General features: G+C 32.1%; 4 protein-coding genes across 5 annotated transcripts; 2 read left to right on the forward strand and 2 right to left on the reverse strand.

The window, feature by feature from the left end:
- Positions 1-103: 103 nt before the first annotated feature.
- On the reverse strand, positions 104-2,682 carry LOC124536804 (sedoheptulokinase-like). The gene is made up of 2 exons (XM_047113408.1): positions 1,817-2,682; positions 104-1,717 (listed from the first exon to the last, which is right to left on the reverse strand). The coding sequence occupies exons 1-2, from the start codon at positions 2,095-2,097 to the stop codon at positions 610-612; spliced, it is 1,389 nt and encodes a 462-aa protein (XP_046969364.1). The 5' UTR covers positions 2,098-2,682; the 3' UTR covers positions 104-609.
- Positions 2,683-2,884: 202 nt separating this feature from the next.
- LOC124536805 (uncharacterized protein DDB_G0286591-like) lies at positions 2,885-5,617 on the forward strand. Its single transcript, XM_047113409.1, has 2 exons — positions 2,885-3,142; positions 5,081-5,617. Exons 1-2 carry the CDS (start codon positions 3,111-3,113, stop codon positions 5,562-5,564), a joined length of 516 nt encoding a protein of 171 aa, XP_046969365.1. The 5' UTR covers positions 2,885-3,110; the 3' UTR covers positions 5,565-5,617.
- A 2,383-nt stretch (positions 5,618-8,000) lies between these two features.
- LOC124536918 (zinc finger CCHC domain-containing protein 9-like) lies at positions 8,001-11,138 on the forward strand. Its single transcript, XM_047113584.1, has 4 exons — positions 8,001-8,339; positions 8,426-9,421; positions 9,787-9,894; positions 10,959-11,138. Exons 1-4 carry the CDS (start codon positions 8,202-8,204, stop codon positions 11,088-11,090), a joined length of 1,374 nt encoding a protein of 457 aa, XP_046969540.1. The 5' UTR covers positions 8,001-8,201; the 3' UTR covers positions 11,091-11,138.
- Positions 11,139-14,008: 2,870 nt separating this feature from the next.
- LOC124536829 (SET domain-containing protein SmydA-8) lies at positions 14,009-18,559 on the reverse strand. Of its 2 annotated transcripts, none has more exons than XM_047113452.1 (8): positions 18,207-18,559; positions 17,453-17,660; positions 17,101-17,299; positions 16,246-16,370; positions 15,940-16,166; positions 15,512-15,675; positions 14,739-14,931; positions 14,009-14,332 (listed from the first exon to the last, which is right to left on the reverse strand). In XM_047113452.1, exons 1-8 carry the CDS (start codon positions 18,334-18,336, stop codon positions 14,100-14,102), a joined length of 1,479 nt encoding a protein of 492 aa, XP_046969408.1. In that variant the 5' UTR covers positions 18,337-18,559; the 3' UTR covers positions 14,009-14,099. The 2 variants fall into 2 exon arrangements, with proteins under 2 accessions (XP_046969408.1, XP_046969409.1); XM_047113453.1 differs by having other exon boundaries at positions 14,010-14,332; positions 18,059-18,379.
- Positions 18,560-18,811: the final 252 nt, after the last annotated feature.

Consider the following 18,811-nt stretch of genomic DNA (forward strand, 5'->3'; position numbering starts at 1 on the left):
TAAGTCCCAATGAAGGGGAATGAAATTTTGTGGCGGTTTTATTTTCTATAACTTTTTCGAATTCTAACAGTAAATAATATGGGGTTAAATAAATAACAATGTATATTTTTTTATAGAAAATATTGTATTTAAATAATAATTCTTAATTATGTAGCCCATATGGTAATACAAGATTTTGGCTGAAATATGCATAGAAAAAAAAATTAATAATAAAAGAAGAAATAATAAATCAATTGTTTTCTTTGAAACAATGTTTATACCCAGATACTTGTGTTTGTGAGAAAATCAAATTTATTATTATACTGTGTGTATTGAAATTTCTAGCAAAGTTAATTAATATAATAGTAAGCCCTAAGTATAATTTTTCAAATAAAGTGAGTGTTATTCTCTCTGTCCATAAGTAATAACTTACCAACTCTTTGTATCTGTAACTTAACTTATATCTTACACATATATTACATTGAAATTGTTTATTTGTCAGAATTATGTAAATATCAATTGTTAAATGTGGTGGCTCTTCTCCCATTGAGGCTCTAGGGCAGCTGCCTCGGTTGCCTTGAATCTTGCCCTGAATGTCTAATGTGAAAATAATTATGTTAGTGATTGTGACTATGCAGCATTTAAAACTGCAATGGCGGCACCTTTTGCTGCATCTCCTCCTGATGTGAATTCTAAAGGCAACTTGTAATAATGCTCCACAGCCCTCTGTAGTACAGCATTCCTTGATAATCCAGAACCATTTCCTACTATTCTTTTAATATTTGCATTGAGCAAAATTTCTTTTGGCATCATATAATGTAAATTATCAATTAAACTATCACACAAAGATCTGAACACATGACCCAATTGTATATTGGATAGGTCAATATTTTCCACAGACGCTTTTGCTGTAGGTGCATGTCTTTCACCCAATAACAGTGGACTTATCTTCATGTTTGTTCCTTCTGGCGCATCTAAGCCAAGAGCTATAAGCTTTTCCCATAATTTAGATTGAGGAATTGGAAATCCAAATTCAATCATCCACTGTTGAAGCATTTTTACAAATGTAGCTAAAACATTCCCTCCATTCAATGATGCAGCTACAACTAAGTAAGTGTTGTTAAAATATGGCAAATGTTCAATTGTTTTGCATCCTAAATCATTAATCTTATCAACAACAATGGCAAGTTGAGCCGAGGTAGATATGTTCAACACAGCATCTTGTTTATTTTCCAGTGTGGCAATAATAGAACATTGAAGATCTCCCATAGCTGCACCTACTGGAGTGCCCTCTGGAATTCCATTCCATGATGTACATAGTGTTCCTGCTATTGCCCCACTTTTAATAACTTTTGGCAAAAGATTGATAGGAAAATCTATCGATTTTAATATATCTAAGTTCCACTCATTTTTCTCAGTGTTAAAGTAGCCCCAGCTAGCTGCATTTTGATCCGATGTTATTGGATAATCTAGATTGCAGAGCATAGCCACAACAAAATCTTGTACAGTTGCTGAACAAGTGAAATTCTTTAATTTTTCTGGTTTATTTTTCAGCATCCATAATAAGGTTGCACAGCCATAACCAGAGTAACATTTCAAATGTGAATCCGGTTTCGGTAAAGTTTCCAAAAACTCCGGTTTGCATCTTGTATCTTGCCAAGTATATAATGCTGACATCTGTTCTCTGACTCCTTCGAAACGTATAACAACACCGTCTTTTTCTACTTTTTCCCAAGCTCTGTTAATAAAAATAAATTTATGAAATATTTATTAACATTTTACGTTTTATTACAATTATTTGCTTTGAAATAATGTATTAATATTAAGTGAAAATTACCTATTTTTCCATAAAACTACACCGTGCATTTGACCGCAAACACCAATCTTCTTAACGTGCCGTAAAACATCTCTAGGTAATCGTGAGACGCAGTAATGTACAGCAGATACTATTTTTGGAACATCCTGCTTATTGCCTTCAATTCCTTGATCACTGGGAATGTTTGCGGCAGTATCCTTATTCTGTTTAGCCACTAATTCACTAGTATCGGGATCGTAGACACATACTTTGACAGAAGTAGTGCCAATATCCATTCCCAAAATATATCGTTTCTCTGACATTTTGTGTTAGTAAATATTTATTAAAAAACTAAAATCGTCTTACGCACATTAAACTTTATGTCATCGGACGTTTCAATCGCTGTCGCGACTCGCGATGCAATGAGTGTAAAGTGGGAGGTGAGTGGCGGGGCCGATCGGTGGCACTACGCCCGCGTCGTCGCGTCGACTAGTATTACGTAAAAGTCTTTTATGAAAGATATGAAACATAACTCACCGAGCAGCCGATATGTTTATCACACAGTGGGAGAGTTATGTATTGCTAATAAAGTCAATAAATAATTCTTGTGGTGACGGCATACAGATAACAGAGGAGAATTTATTAAAGTTTGACTATAAGTACCTATATAGAGTAATTAGTTTGTAATTGTATTCAGAAGATCAAAAAATAATTTTTATTCGAACATTTCTGAGGGGCTTTAAGTTATACTTAACTTATTACATTCTTCAATTCTTATTCATAGTCGTAAGTGGTAAAGTTAATGGAAACTAAATTATAAAAGTGTTCTCTATTTGCGTGCCAGTGGTTTAATTATTACTCTTTCGATTTTATTTAAAGAAGTTGAAGTTTCAACAAGAAAATGTAATCACCAAACTAATTAAAAAATACATATATTAAAAATAATTTTCTACAGAAAGAGCTCAGTCACTTATCTTCGGCTTAATAGTCGGGCGTATCGCACGGCTTGTTATTTAATTCAATTTTACTGAATCACTTCAGTGATACCTACTACAATAGTACTGTGTTAAGTGTTATAACTAATTTTCAGCATCTAAATAACACGAATCTCTAGGGCAATTAATTTTACGATTTTCCCAATACGTATGATTTACTATGTAAATTATTTTAAATAGACATTAATAGACGATTCGCAGTGATTTATCTCATGAACAGGATATTTATTAATAGTTACATTTTCGAAGAAGTACTTATGAACTTGAAATAGAAACACTGGTGACCTTTTGAAAATGATTCTATGAAATTTATTATAAATGGCATTCAAATATAATAGCTGATGGTGTTTTTTATAATCAGTACAAATACAAGGTAACTAAGTTTTATACTCAATTAAGTATTTTTGAAGGCCGAAAATAAAAATATTTTAAGCTGTAATTAATAAACAAAATTATCTATAATGCATGCATTATCAAAAAAAAAAGTCGAAGTGAGGAAAAGCGTTACATATCGCAGACAAAATAACTATTTAAAATTTCTCCAAAATTGGACTAACATAAGTGAATCTTATAATAAACTGAATTTGAATATATTTGAAAAACTTGAATATATTTTAAAATTAACTTAGGATACAATAATTTATGACCTCTCCGCATACCACCGCATTGGTTTGTATTTCACCCCTTAGAGTAGAACATTCAGAAACGCTTTAATACGTATTTACATAGTTATTTTTAATCAGTATTGAAAAAATAATGTATCATCCCACAAAAAACATTAAATGTAAAAAAATGCCAAGTCTCTCGATGCAGTCCTTCCATCGTAAAAAAAATTGAGATCTTATAGAAACCAAGTCCTCTTTAAAATATTTTGTAGTTATAAATCAACATTTAGTAATTGTATCAATAGTTTTCTTTATATTATAATTACTTGACTTGGCAATGAGCACAAATCTCTCTCTTGAGAGCACAAAGCTCTCCCTTGGAGGAGAAGGTTTGGAACATATTCCATGGCGGAATACACATGTGGCAGAATTTCTATAAAGTTAAACACATGCAGGATGTATTCCCCACGATGTTTTCCTTCACCGCCGAGCACGAGATGAAATATAAATACAAAATAAGCATATGAATATTCAGTGATACTTGCCTGGGTTTGAACCCTCAGTCTTCGGTTAAGATGCACGCTGTAGTTGACAGATTAAAGTGTGCCGATCTAAAAAACTTAGTACGTTTGGTAACTAACGTTGTACAATCCAGAATACAAAAACATAAACAATGTACTGAGATAGTGCGAAATAATTCTGAGTAAAAGCCAAAAGACAGCTTTTTTGATGTCAAATGTTTTTACGTTCTTAAAATATACAAAAATTAGTATTTAATTAGCAGTCTAACAAATAAAATTATAGTATGGTTACATCAATCGACTGATTGATTTCGTCAGTTAATCTTTTAAGGTAACATTGTGAAAAAATAAAACTGTTAATAATTTTATTTGCAGGCGTACAAATATTAATTATAAATTATAACATTAAATGTACAGTTTACTTCCAATGCAATTTTAGATGTATTAATTGAAAAAAATAAGCTATTTGTTTTAACAAGTACATCAAATAATTATGAGCACATAACAAATATATGAGTTCACTACAGTAATTATTTTGTTTCTATTGTAAAATCTAATATGTAAATATAAATTTTAAACGAAACAGTTTAACGAGTAAAAATTACATTGTGTATCATTATCAAATATATTTATATATTATTTTTTATTAGATAAGGCGGAGCGCGTACCAAATGTAATGAATATGATAATGTTGTTATTAAATAATATTGCTAATCTTGAGATTAAAGTCATACTCAAATCATTATTGTATTATACATGAAATATTCCGCTGATATCATATATATTATACACGTATAAAGGATGGATTTTCAATTACGAAGTGATTTTCAATATATTTAGTACCTATTTTTTGAGCTGGGAAAGAACATAAAAACGATAATTGTATATATTTTCGAGCGCTATGAGCTCGAAACGCAGAAACCCGTAGGAATGGCCCACAGAGCAAAACCACTTGTAGAGAGCTGTACTAATATACCGTCTCTTTCACACGACATGGCAATGTAGTGAAATTCTAATTATGTATACTTATGCAAAAAAATGCACACGTATGCTAACATTAAGATCATTTTTTTTTACAATTATTTATATTTATTGTGATAAGTGATATTACATGACATTGGTTGACGAAGGTGCGCGAGACACGTCTTTCTTTTAATGTATATTAAATCATAATTTTCTTTACAGAGTCATGGGTAAAAAGAATAAAAACGATTTGAAAAATGATAATATTGACAAAAATAATTACAAGGATTCCGGAATTCAGAAAAAGAAACAGAAGAAAAAATTAAATAAGGATAATAAGTCCGACAAAGCAGTTACGTCTAAAAAGATGCTATGTGGCGATGAAGCTCAAATATCAAATGATGAAGATCTGTCACATTCAGAAAATGCTTCAGTAATAACTAAGAAAGTGTCACGAACAAAATCCAGTAGTAACAAAAATAAGAAAATAATATTCGATGACGATGATGGCGAACCGCGAGAAGTGTCAGTAAATCGCAATGACAGAAATAGTAATAAAAATATAAACCAAAATATTGAGGAGGAGCCAAAAGATGAAGATATCGATAAGTTTTGTGACGAAATAGACGATGAAGACAATGAACAGTACGAAAGTTGGATTAAATTAGTTGAGGCAAAATTAAGTTCGAATAAAAAAAAAGTATAAAATGTTTGTGTCTTTATTTATTTGCAAATAAGCAGTATTAATTAACGAGTATAGTTTACGGTTTTTTTGTTGTTGTTGCCATTGTTTGTAAAAAGGGAGCAGATATTTTTACCTTATCTATTTCGAGAAACTGAAAGAATAGGAATTATTAAATTTGCAGTATAAAGGCTCGCGCAAACTATAGCCGCAGCGGGCCTCAACGCATCGCATTGCAAAATTGCGCCAAAGCATATAGCAGACGCATCGGACCGCACCGCGACGCAATGTCTTATAATCAGTCAGGTTTTGGCAATCTAAGAAAATGGATAGTTTTGACGAAGAGCTTTTTTTATTCAATATGTTGTTTTAAGGCTCGCGCTATATATATTCGACCTAAATACTCTATTTCTTGGTTGTATTTAATTAGGGGTTTCATTTGATGAAATTGTTACTAGCGCCGAGGTCACACAGGTGAGAGCGATACCGCGCTACCCTACTGTATCGTGGACAGTGACTGCATTTCTGCTGCTGCTTGTTTCGTATTGGGCTGGGCTAAGCCTAGGCTAGACCAGAAGTAACTTTCATGACTGCATACCCAATTGCATCATAGTGCTAATGGAGCCGTTCCCGCCCCGCTTGACGAAGTTGCGAACCCGGGTAGAGTGCAAAATACAATGTATTTACGTATATAAAAAATAAAGCGTCATGGTTTACTGTTACTGCACCCGAGATCAAGCAGCCGAGCAGACATGTGCATCAATATCAGTTTTATAACAAAACAGCTGCGAGTTGTGTATGTATGCGTACATATTATAGTATTGAAATGTGAACTTGCATACATGTATGTATTATTAAACGTCTGCTATATGTGCATATAAATGGATATGGTTGTATTTTAATGTCGGAATTAATTTGATTAACACAGCAATAATGGAAATGAATGGCATTTAGATATTCAAAAATTTTATGCTCAGAATTCAATCTGTAGGTGCAAGTTATTGAGTAAATTAAAGACTAAGATCGTATTGGCAGCGTATTTTTTTAAATAAATATTAACTTAGCTCTCATGATATGTGTAATATCAATGGATTTCATAGCAGGACAGAGCTTGCACATCCATGGAAGCGTTGTAAAATTTGTATTGTAAATAGATACTCGCAGTTTTAAATTCTAAGTCATCTTTGAATTTTATTAATTACAATTGCATGTTGCGGAGATAAGTCATAAGAATGCTGAGAGGAATGTGTGGTGTTACGCGAATGGATAGAGTAAGGAATGAGTACATAAGAGGAAGTTTGAAAGTGACACCGATAGCCGAGCAGTTATGTGGAAGGTGGCTATTATGGTATGGGCATGTAATGCGGAGGAATGAGGTACACATTGTGAGGAAGGCCTTAAGCATGGATGTGGATGGATATAGAGGTAGAGGACGACCAAGGAAACGATGGATGGATTGTGTGAAAGACGATATGGCTAGAAAGAATGTTACTTGTGAGATGACGTCTGACGGAGAAGTATGGAAGGAACATGCTGTGCCGACCCCAAATAAAATTGGGATAAGGGCAGGAGGATGATGATCTTTGAATTTTATTATGTGTTACAAGAAATTAAAATTTTAAGTTGGGAAAAAGACTTGATGGTTTTAACAAAAATAATATTTTTATTAAAACCAAATGATATGAATCATGTGAGTAACGATGTAAACGTATTGGTCAATTAAATGTGTTTATGTATACTAATATTGAATAAATCATTTTTAACCTTTTATTCGTGTTGTCAATAGGCTATTTGACTGGTTTTTAAAATACATTTTATATTATTTAGTAGAGGTAAAGGAACCCAGTAAAAGTTGATTTTTTTAAATCTAGTACATATTTGCCGAAAAATACCATATTAAAAATTCCATATTTAAATAACGTGCGAAAACGCTACTTGGACAATATGGCGCTACAATGGGGTTGGTGACGTCACCTTGCTGTATTTTAATCTGTCCTACATATAGTAGAAAAGCAAGGTTTACAAGAAAGTGTCTTCATCATAAGCCCGGCCAATCAGGAGCGATTTGTGTCACGTGACAAACGTTTGAAAAAATGCATTTTTATTTATTGATTTTTGAATAAATTTAGTATTACCTATTTAAGTTTCGTTAGTAAATAACCATTTTTAAATAAAACTAGTTATAACGGATTTGAATCGCGTATATTAATTATTTTTGACAATCCGACGTTTCGAGCACTTTACAGCGTTGACCACGAACGTTATTAGTTTTATTTAAATGTGTAATAATGACGAAAATTTAAGACAACATCCATTTTTAAACTCATAATCTGCACTGATTACAATAATTCACAATTTATTTTTCGCATTGTCAAATAGCCTATTATTGTATATATTAACTCGAGTTAATAGTAGCAACACCTAAATGAGTCTTTCAAATTATAATAACATTGACAATTGTCATTTTTGAAGTTTCTTCCACATGTGTCATAAGTTCATGGAATACATAACATAAGGTTATAAACGAAATATAAATTATAAAAATTGGATAATGTCGGTAGGCCTCTTATTCATTTTATAGTGGGAACTGTATTACAAACAAATTATTTAAAACAATTTCTACGAAACTGTAATTTGTGAAAATAACCTTAAATAAACATAATGACTAGATTCGCAAGGGCAAAAGGCTCAAAAGCCTCTAACCTTAAGTCTCCTGAAGACAGTACACCATGGGAAGTGATGAAAGAACACATGTTAAAAGCTAAAACTGATAGCGAAGAGTGCAAAAAACGAGAAGAGGTAATTATGATTTCAGGCTTTATTACAGTTATTACTTTTGCAAATAATTAGTTGATTTATTCTTCTACTCTTTTCCTATGTTTTAGGCAGAACAACAAAGAATAGAAAATTACAATAACTTCCTTAAAGAACATAAGGTTCAAAAGAGAAAAGCCACATGGTGTGATTTTCCAGAATCTGAAAATGTATCGAAACCAAAACAAAATATAAATAAAAAGAAAAATAAAGAAAAACCAGTAAGCCAACCGGAAATTTCTGATGAGAAGAGCAGTGACAAATGTAATGATGAAAAAAATCAAATTACGAAAAACAAAAATAAAATAACTCCAGAGTTAGAACATAAAGATGAGAATGATGTCAGCTTATCATCTGAACAAAATGTATCAAAGAAAAAGCAAAAAAAGAACAAAAAGAAGAAAGAATTATCTGAATCTAAATCACAAGTTTCAAATAGTAGTCCATCTATAACTACCAATATACAAAACAATCAGTCAGAAACTGCCAATAATATGCAAAATATACAAGATAAATACCCTAAAGCAAAAAATAATAATGCTAAAAATAATAAATCAGCTTCTTCCAACACAAATAATCAAAATGAAAATTCATATAATTCGGAGGGTTCAAAGAAAGTTAAAAATAAAATAAAGAATGGTAAAGCACAGAGGAGGAAACCTATTGATGACAAAAGTTTCCAACTCATTATTAATGGTAAAGAAGTTGAACTAGTGAGATATGATGGATTTCCAATCATGAAAAAAGATGCAGAGCGACTTGATGAATTAAAAAAGAACATGATCAAGAAAGGAATACCAAAAAGTGAAGTGCAGAGAACAATGAAGCTGGAAAGGCGGCGAGCTGAAAAAGCCTTGGCTAGAGTCAAAAGGGAGGTCTGTTATAATTGTAGGAAAGGTGGACACAATCTGTCAGACTGTCCAGACTTAAAGTCAAATATACCAGGCGTTGATTCAGCTGAAGGTGTCTGTTTCAAATGTGGGTCCACTGAGCACAGACAGTTTGAGTGCAAAGTACAAAGGGACAAAGAATTCAGATTTGCAACATGCTTTATTTGTAAAGAATCCGTAAGTATTCATAAGTACTTCATGTTTTACATTATTTGTCATCTATCTGTATAATATTAGTATATTTTACACAAAATATTTATATTCCTCTTTTACACATGCAATATTAATTTGCCAATGTGATGTTGAGATCTTAAAATAGAAACTGTTATTCAATAATTTTATACCATTGCATGTTTACACTAAACATAATGCATAATCATGCTCACTGCATATTGCATACCTGAAAACTTCTTGTGGCTTATTTCATTTTATCCTCCGATAAAGCTTCATTAGTAACAAAACATTCAAGTTAGTAAATTAATAATTTTAATAAAGAAGAGTAAGGAAGAATTCTTTATATAATATACTGATACTGATTACAGGGGCACATAGCAAGACAATGTCCTGATAATCCCAAGGGTCTGTACCCCAATGGTGGATGTTGTAAATTATGTGGAGATGTTACTCATTTGAGGAAGGATTGTCCAACGGTAAGTTAAACTTTTTTGTGTTTTTTTTCAAGTGAAAATATTGCTATATGATTGATTGCTATGTTGATATTTGCTGTAAAAAATATAGTTTTTTCATCCTAGCAACTCAAATATTAAAAGCTCTAGAGCTTTAAGTTTAATACTTTTATAAAATAAAATATATGTCACTTTCATAAATTGATTGACTTCAGTTAGTGTTTTAAAAGAAGCATATAAATAGATAAGATTCAAAGCTTGTTTTCATAAATCATAATTTGTAAATGACTTTTGTAATTTATTGACAAGGTTGACAGATTGACAGACATCTGCAATTTAGCAATCATAATTTATGACTGTGAACTACTTTTCAATGAAAATACTAATATTATAAGTCCAAAGGGTCTTGTGGCAATCTATTGACATTGACAAACATGCATAGTTGTAAATTAGGGGAATCAAAGGCTTTAGTAAAAAAGGCTCATCTTTAATTCTTAAACTAAGTTTTTGGAAATGTGGATGCTATTTCCAATAATAAGCATTAACTCAATATTAAGAATAATTATGAACTACATGGTTATGATATATCACTGTTCTCAATATATATATTACTTTTGTTCAAACCAAACTTCTTTACATTTGTCAAATGTAGTTTTTAAAGTGTATGTGTTACATGATAAAGCTCTTTTTTAATTGAGGTATAGATATATGTTTAATATTACGTATAGGAAAAGATCCAAAATGTATTTCAAGCCATTTTGATATAATTATTTTCGGCATTCATTTCATCAAATTTTCGCATATCATTACATTATATTCTCGTAATTTATATATATATTTTTATATGTAGTTATAAGTAAATTTTCGGACTAAATATTGAACTTAGCACCCACTTTAGATCTCACCTCTTTTGAAGTCAACAACTGTGACCTATAGCATAATATGGAACTTCACATATATTTCACATTTATGTTTTTGATGGGATACTTATTTCGTAAGTGAATAGTAGAAGAAAAGCCTAAGATTCCTAAGAACATAAAAAAAATTATATAAAATTAAGTGCATTAGCAAACGTATTTGATTTTCAGGTAAATAACAAAAAAGAAGAGACCTCTATAAAGCTGCAGACTCTAAATGACGACAATATTGAAGATTTAGGCTATCAAGAAAAATCTGTTGTTCAAGAAACATCCAAAAAACCTAAAAAGATAAAGTTTTAGTAAATGTATGTACATATATTAATCCAAAATAAACGTTTTTAACGCTTTTTTTTCTTCTATATATTATATTATAATAATATTTTTTTTACCAAAAAAACTTAAATTAAGTCCAGATAATTATATTAAAAAATAATTAATCTTAATATATCTTTTGTCATTTTTTAAGTTTGTGTGCGAGAAACTGCGTATACGCATATCTACTATAGTCGAGCCAATCAACATCATGATAATATTACATTATTTATCCAATATATATTTTCTATGCGTCTTATTTTCAATTGTATAGAAAATAAAATGACATACGAATCATTAATTACTGAAATAATTACAATATATTGAATATTCACACCATTCGTATGTAAATAATAAAAACTGGCCAAGAGCGTGTCGGACACGCACATGAAAGGGTTCCGTAGCCATAAGATGGAAATTTAGCTATCTCTATTTCTACCCTAGTCCACTTCTGTATGTAACATTCCTACTTCTTTTTATAGTTTGTAGGTAGTTATTTCGAAACATTACCATTTAGTTATGGCAACTGCACGTTATAAGTTGCTCGAGTTGTATAAAAATAACTATGTATGATGCAGAGTCGGCTATAGTTTTCGTTGAATGTACTTACTTGGAGGTATACAGCACATTTTTTTCAGAATTATTGTAATAGTATTTCAAAAGTTAAGGGGGGACGACGTTCTAATTTTAACTTTGTATTAGTATATCTCGAGACTGGGGAGTTTGATCCACGTGGTTTCAAGGCAATTTTTGTTGTATTTAAAGATACCTTTTTAACGATACCCCACACGATGGGGTAAGTAGATTTTTTTTTTCGAATTAATTTTTTGCTGTATGGGAGTGGGGGTAAAAAATAATTATTTTTTGATAATTTTAACAACCAATTTTTGGATTATCAGTATACAAACACAACAACGACAGCCTGTAAATTCCCACTGCTGGGCTAAAGGCCTCCTCTCCCTTAGAGGAGAAGGTTTGGAACATATTCCACCACGCTGTTCGAATGCGGGTTGGTGGAATACACATGTGGCAGAATTTCTATGAAGATTGTCACATGCAGGTTTCCTCACGATGTTTTCCTTCACCAAAAATCAAAATCAAAATAAACTTTATTCAAGTAGGCTTTTACAAGCACTTTTGAATCGTCATTTTACAATTAAGTGAAGCTACCACCGGTTCGGAAAGTAGATTCTACCGAGAAGAACCGGCAAGAAACTCAGTAGTTACTCTTTTTTAACATTTAAAAAATACAAAGTCGTGTTAATTAAATACAATTATTTAAATTAATATCTATCATCTACAAAATCTTGTATCGAATAATATGTTTTTTCTACCAATGTATTTTTTACAAACGATTTGAATTTACTAACACACCGCCCAGTAATAACCACCGCCAATATGAATTATAAAGACAAATTAAGCACATGAATCAGCGGTGCTTGCCTGGGTTTGACCCCGCAATCATCGGTTAAGATGCACGCGTTCTAACCGCTGGGCCATCCCGACTCTATCAGCATACATCTCTCTACCAATTTTCGTGACAATCGGTGTAGAAACGGCGGAGAACGAGCCAGGACAGACAGACGGACAGACATGACGAAACTATAAGGGTTCCTAGTAGACTACGGAAAACCAGGGCCCGGAGTTCAGGGGGCCCTCTAAACCTTTTTACCTTAAGCTTCTGAGCCTAGAAAATCACAACCCTGCGCACAAGATTTGTTATTTGGTATCTATCATTTTAAAGGGTTATTAGTTAAAGAGGGATGGAAAAGCGAAGGTGGGGGCCCGATTCTTTTTCTATGCACCGGGGCCTTTCCTCATCTAGCTTTGAGGACAGGATTGTTTTAATTAGAGTGGTAGTAAATTATGTGTTCATAAAAGAATAGAATACATTAAGGGCACTAAGGATTTTTGCTTTTTAATTTAAGGCAGTGGTGGTCTAAGCCAGTCAGAGGACCGGGCGGCAAAGCTGAATGAGCCCTTCTACCTTAAAAAAATATAGGTTGACAAGATTTTTATTTAGTTTACATTTGTGTGTATAAAGAAATCTAAGTAGGTATAATTATGTTTATGTGTAACAAGTCTAGATGGCTCTGTGAACTTTATGAAATTATGTAGGTACTAAGTTTGTTTAGGATTTCATCAGGGGATGCATTTGACGAATTTATTATATGTATATATATGTTCTATACAGAAGATAGCTATTTAGATATTTTTGCTATTTGGGAAGCAGCTATACCTATGTGAGTAACGCGGTAACGTTGAAACAAAATTTTGAAGGATTAATGGACATCGAAGTAATCCTACTGAGAATTCCACAGTCTTAGCCTTGCCGATCGCCTGAAACCTACAGATTCTAAACTTAAGCGAGGGTGTTCTTGAAAACGTAACGAATTATTCAAACTTCACTCCAAGATTCCTCGTTATTTTAGACTCCTCTAAAGGATGATCTATAAACATTTTGAAATTTTTGCCCACGCTTTATTTGCTAAAAATGAAATAATTACCTATTATATTATGATATACATATAATGTAAATATAAATATTATAAATAAAACATTTTAAAGTTTTGGTTTTTTAATAGTCCTATTTATCCATCTTATATGAGTACATACCTACTACAAATATTTATATATTCTGTGCATTTGTCGTAAATTCATAATAGTAAGAAGGTAAATAAAACTAATAATGTTGGTTATTTCTTATCTTATATTTACACAATTTTATATTATATTTCGTAACTACAGCTACGAAACAAAATAACTATAAATAGCAGGTTAGGTTCTAGCCTAATCTATGTAAATGACCCAGTAAAAAAAAGTAAATATTAATACCATTAATTTACACATTTAAAAAAATATTTTACTATGTGTATTTAAGTTTTAGTAAATTAATAAAAATTAACCTATAATATAGACAAGTCAGTCCAGAAAAGTTTAAAGGATTTTAGTAAATAAGCTATCTCCGTAAAATATTTATGACATAATTTGCAACTGTTACAGCGAATTTAAGCTAGCTTTCAGTTGTTCCATAGATTGCTGTGCAATATTACCAGTAATACCTTCAGGACTCTGGGGGTCTTCTCTACTCAGTATCCTGGCAGCATCGGCTAAGCACTGCAAAGGTTCTTGCAATCGCTCCTTCAATTTTTCCTGAGTAATGAGACCAGCTCCAAACTCATTCCGAGCCAAATACATTAATGGTGCATGTAGCTCGTAAAACATCATACCTAAAATAAGAGATTATTTGTATTATATAAATGTCGTATTCATACGAAGATTATATCAATAATATTTGGCATATAAAATTTCTAAACGTAATCACGATAATACTCAATAACATGGTCGGAACGCTTGCCATAAATACTGCCATTTGATCGGCTCTATATATGCAGTATTGGTTTGACGTCTGCATATCAAATATAATTTAATTTACTTCAATGGTTTTTGTTTGCGAACATACATACATGTATTGCTACTCCTTTTTCAAGTCCCAAGCTTATAAACCATAGCAAGTCTTTTATTCCTGTCAAATTTATTTAGAGATTCTTTCACCCTAGGGAGTGGGCATCAGTACTCATATAATTCGTAATTCCGGAATAAATTTCTAGATAATAATGTTGGGATTCTGTTCACCTCTCATTCTGCTGTCTCCTGGTGATATAACATCCAACGTTTTCAATATGAGACGACAGAACTCTACTTTGCGTTCTAACATCACGTCTGGTAGTTCATCAATCGTATAATTCTCTACGCGGCCGTATAGTTGGGCTAAGGCGTGCTTAATAGAGAGGAGTATTGAGTGACGTGGATGGAACACTGACTTATACTGAAATAAATATTTTTATTGTTAGATGTAGGATCACTCTGAAGCTCGTGACGATTTTTGGTAGGCAGAATAAGTGGTCAAAAATGCCATCTTGTATCTTATTTTCAATAATTTTTCTTAACTATTTACAATAACACATTTAATTAGGTAAGTGTATTAAGAGTATGCTTCGTTTGAAAATCGGCACGAACGTTCAATATCACCAAATAGTCTTAATTATGTAAAAGATTTTTTTTGTAGAGGTTCATTTTATCCTCATTGATTTGATATTTGTATTTTATATGTTTTTACTTTTTACGAAAAAGAAAAACATCATCCTTCAACAAATATCCCCTTCAACATGATTTTAAGGTAAGGTCGACGTACTTATATCAGTTAATTGTTAAATACACTACTCAATTAAATCCAAATTAATCTAGTAAAACGGTTAAATTATACTTTACTCCTTCGTGAATTTTTTTCCGAATGGATTGAGTTTGCTTACCACCCATTATGGTTGGATTTAATATTAATAATCAATAAATATAATAATATAATCTTCGGAGCTCCAAAACTTAATAACGCGCATTAATCATTTTACCTTTTTGATAGTAGCTTCTCTGAGTTCAATAGCAGTAGGTCCAGGATCCAGAGCGTCCAGTTGTTCCACTTCTGCGAGAACCACGCCTAACATCTTACGCATAGCGGGACCACTTGTTTTAAATTCACAGTTCTTTTCTGTGCACTTCCATTGTGCTTCATTATCTTGAAACGAAATATTTTTATTAACAAATTAATATTTGTCAATACGAGGTGCTTTTTTTGTAGCAACTACACACAAGCTAGTCTTCCAGGATGCAAGTGGTGTTGAAATCAAGGCACCACGCGCTGGCGGGCACCAGTGATCGTGTATTCTTAAACCATAGGTAAAAAACAAATTACTAACATTAGTAAAACTATTAATGGTTCAAAATCCTTATGTAGAACCCTGATATACAAGAAATTAAGTGCGGAATCGTTTTAACTTACCCAAAGGATTAGTTGAAAGAATTAAGCCATTGTCACACTTATTACACTTCAGAGTGCTCAAATGTGTTCCAAGCTCTGTGGGATCAGCACACCGAGGACATTCACAGTTGAAGAATTTAGATTCCAATAAATGTTCTCGACGTATTAAAGTAGGTGATAAGACGTGGGTGTAACTTAAGTGCAGGATTTCGCCGCTTTTTATCGGTACTGCTGCTCGTATTTGCACTCTAACAAAATGCGTTATTAATAGCATATAATGTACCTATATAGCTGTCTCAAAGTTGCGGTCGTTTCTAGATAACTTACTCATAATTTTGGTGAAGAATGGTGTGTGTAATATTAGGTACACAGCTGTGACAAGCTATTGCTAAGCGAGGATACACAGCGCGTATGCTGAAGCCACCACGCGAAGGAATTTCTACTGCATTTACCTTAAAATTATAAACTTATGAGAAATCACATAATGTTGTCTTAAATTTTCGCGATTATTACACATTTAAATAAAACTAATTATAACGGATGAATCGCGTATATTAATTATTTTTAAACATCCCGACGTTTCGAGCACTTTGCAGTGTTCGTGGTCACGGGTAGACTGACCTACTGGTCTACCCGTGACCACGAACACTGCAAAGTGCTCGAAACGTCGGGATGTTTAAAAATAATTAATATACGCGATTCATCCGTTATAATTAGTTTTATTTTAAATTATGAGAAATCGTTAAAACACAAAAAAATTATCCACGATGATTTTGCTGGAATAATGAAAATTATAATAAATACTTCACAAAGTGAACGTAGTAGGTACATAAACCTATTGTAAAATTTTAAATGAACTCAGACAGCATGTTTTTTAAAGCAAAACTCTGGCGTCATTGGCCTTGTAGCTTTGCCAACTTTTTCATACCGACCCTCTTGTATACACTCTCCATATTTACATACTTTTTCGTATATTATGACAAATTATAATATATACCTGGTATTATAGGTAGGTATTTTGTATGATATACAATCATGATACACACTATCGACGTTGAATTCTACTTAAAAACTATAGGTAACGTAATAAGCCGACTGGGCTCGAAATTTATTGCAATTTATTTGTTGAATAATTATTAAAAGCAATTTTTTTTATTTTAAAGCATAATAGCATTACCTCACCTCTAAAATTCCGCATACTTGCTCCACTAATTCTTTAGAAAATCTGTTACTAAGTTTACAATGTTCAATCAAATAATTTACAATATTGACTTGATCGGCTTCCCATGTCGGCCTCTTTTTTCGAGCCTCTGTGTGAGTTTCCATAACTTCAACTTCTCGTTTCCATCTTTCCGAATCTTTTTCCTTCGCTAGTAACAATCTGTAATATACACCGTATGCAGAGGAGTTACAAAAAGTCGGTTTTGTTCCCTTTTGGTTTGTAGGGTAATTGAAACAGTTACTGTATAGATATTATAATACATATAAATAATGATAAAGCTTTAAATTTTAACAGCTTCGAATTAAAACATACCTCAGAGGCGTTATACAATCCAGTTGGGGAGAGGTAGCTGTCCAGTCTTCTATAGGCTGAAAACGCACTTTCGCTTCTGAAAAAACATCACATTCCGGCAGATGTTGTGGTGACTGTTCACATTCAGTGCTGCATATTGGCCAACTACAGCGCGAACATACGGAATTTTCAACAGGACAGTAACATCCTAGGCATAACGGTGAGGTATCTGAAAAAGCAATATATTATATAGGTGTTTTTTGATATGATGGATTATGAAGTTTATTGTGTGTGTAAAGAAAAGCATCTTAAAAAACTTGTTTTATGTTCAAATCAAACGAAATGTTTTTAGTGTAAACAGATGATTGTTGTGTTTTATTTAAATAACTTAGCGCTCTATAAAGTTAATACGAAAAAAACGTACTTGTAATTAGTGATAGAAAATAAAACTAGAGGTTAATGAGACAAAATTGTTGTAAATATTAAATATTTACCATCAAAAAGTTGTTGCTTTGATTTTTTGTTGTTATAATTTGGAAAAGGCGAAAGAGAAAGAGTGTTATCTCGAAAGATGTAAAAGCTTTAAAGCAGTCTAAGCTAATTAGAATATTTACTAAATGTTCTTACGCGAGGTCATAGTGTCACATAATCAGGTTCTTCAAAGAAAAATACTGTAATTAATCCTTTAATTACATATCGTTAAAAAGTATTCGGTTGTGTTCACATTCAGTGTGCTGTAAACCGAGTTAACTTGTACTACATATAGTAAACTTGCCTGGCTTAGGTCCCACAGTGACAGGTAAATCTGTAAATATTAATTCCCCACAATCTAAATCCTTGTTCGCGGTTAAATAACGGCCGTATACCTCATTTTGTAAAACGTTGTAGTGGCAAATGTCAACCATTTTGTTAATTAGTTAATCTTAGTAAGCGAAGCATATAGTTCTCTCAAAGGATGCCGAGCGGAGATTGAAGCGTCTGTACATTTGGATTGTCTTAAAATAAGCTAACGTCGACCGCTCGAGATACACAGACGAATCGAGAAAGTTATCTGCTATACCTAAACACGATATATCATATTACTATTTTTGTATCTAATAATGCGCTCCTATGGGAATATCGTAATTTTATAATATTCTTATTTTCCTTTCTATGCATAAAACACTTCTACGTGGTTCCAAAGTTTTACTGGAGAGTTATATATATAGAAGGAGAGTATGTATCTTTCCATTCTCGATTCTCGTAGCTTACATATTATTTATTTTGAAAATGAAATAGGGATATTTGTATAATGAGAATTCCTAATAAGTTTTTCCTACTTATGTCTAACAAAAAAATAATAATAATAGGTAGGCACATTTTTAGTGATTACAGTGTACG

Source organism: Vanessa cardui, chromosome 17 (genome assembly GCF_905220365.1).
Source record: "Vanessa cardui chromosome 17, ilVanCard2.1, whole genome shotgun sequence".
Lineage (NCBI taxonomy): Eukaryota > Metazoa > Arthropoda > Insecta > Lepidoptera > Nymphalidae > Vanessa > Vanessa cardui.

Bases quoted from the DNA above. Each gene is read 5' to 3' on its own strand.
- LOC124536918 (XM_047113584.1), top strand. From the start codon at position 8,202: ATGACTAGATTCGCAAGGGCAAAAGGCTCAAAAGCCTCTAACCTTAAG. The intron at 8,340-8,425 runs GTAATTATGATT...CCTATGTTTTAG, and splicing joins AGTGCAAAAAACGAGAAGAG to GCAGAACAACAAAGAATAGA. The intron at 9,422-9,786 runs GTAAGTATTCAT...TACTGATTACAG, and splicing joins GCTTTATTTGTAAAGAATCC to GGGCACATAGCAAGACAATG.
- LOC124536805 (XM_047113409.1), top strand. From the start codon at position 3,111: ATGGTGTTTTTTATAATCAGTACAAATACAAG. The intron at 3,143-5,080 runs GTAACTAAGTTT...TTTTCTTTACAG, and splicing joins ATAATCAGTACAAATACAAG to AGTCATGGGTAAAAAGAATA.
- LOC124536829 (XM_047113452.1), bottom strand. From the start codon at position 18,336: ATGGTTGACATTTGCCACTACAACGTTTTACAAAATGAGGTATACGGC. The intron at 17,661-18,206 runs GCAAGTTTACTA...TTGCTTTTTCAG, and splicing joins CACTGTGGGACCTAAGCCAG to ATACCTCACCGTTATGCCTA. The intron at 15,676-15,939 runs GTAAGTTAAAAC...TTTCGTTTCAAG, and splicing joins TCTTTCAACTAATCCTTTGG to ATAATGAAGCACAATGGAAG.
- LOC124536804 (XM_047113408.1), bottom strand. From the start codon at position 2,097: ATGTCAGAGAAACGATATATTTTGGGAATGGATATTGGCACTACTTCT. The intron at 1,718-1,816 runs GTAATTTTCACT...TTTTATTAACAG, and splicing joins GTAGTTTTATGGAAAAATAG to AGCTTGGGAAAAAGTAGAAA.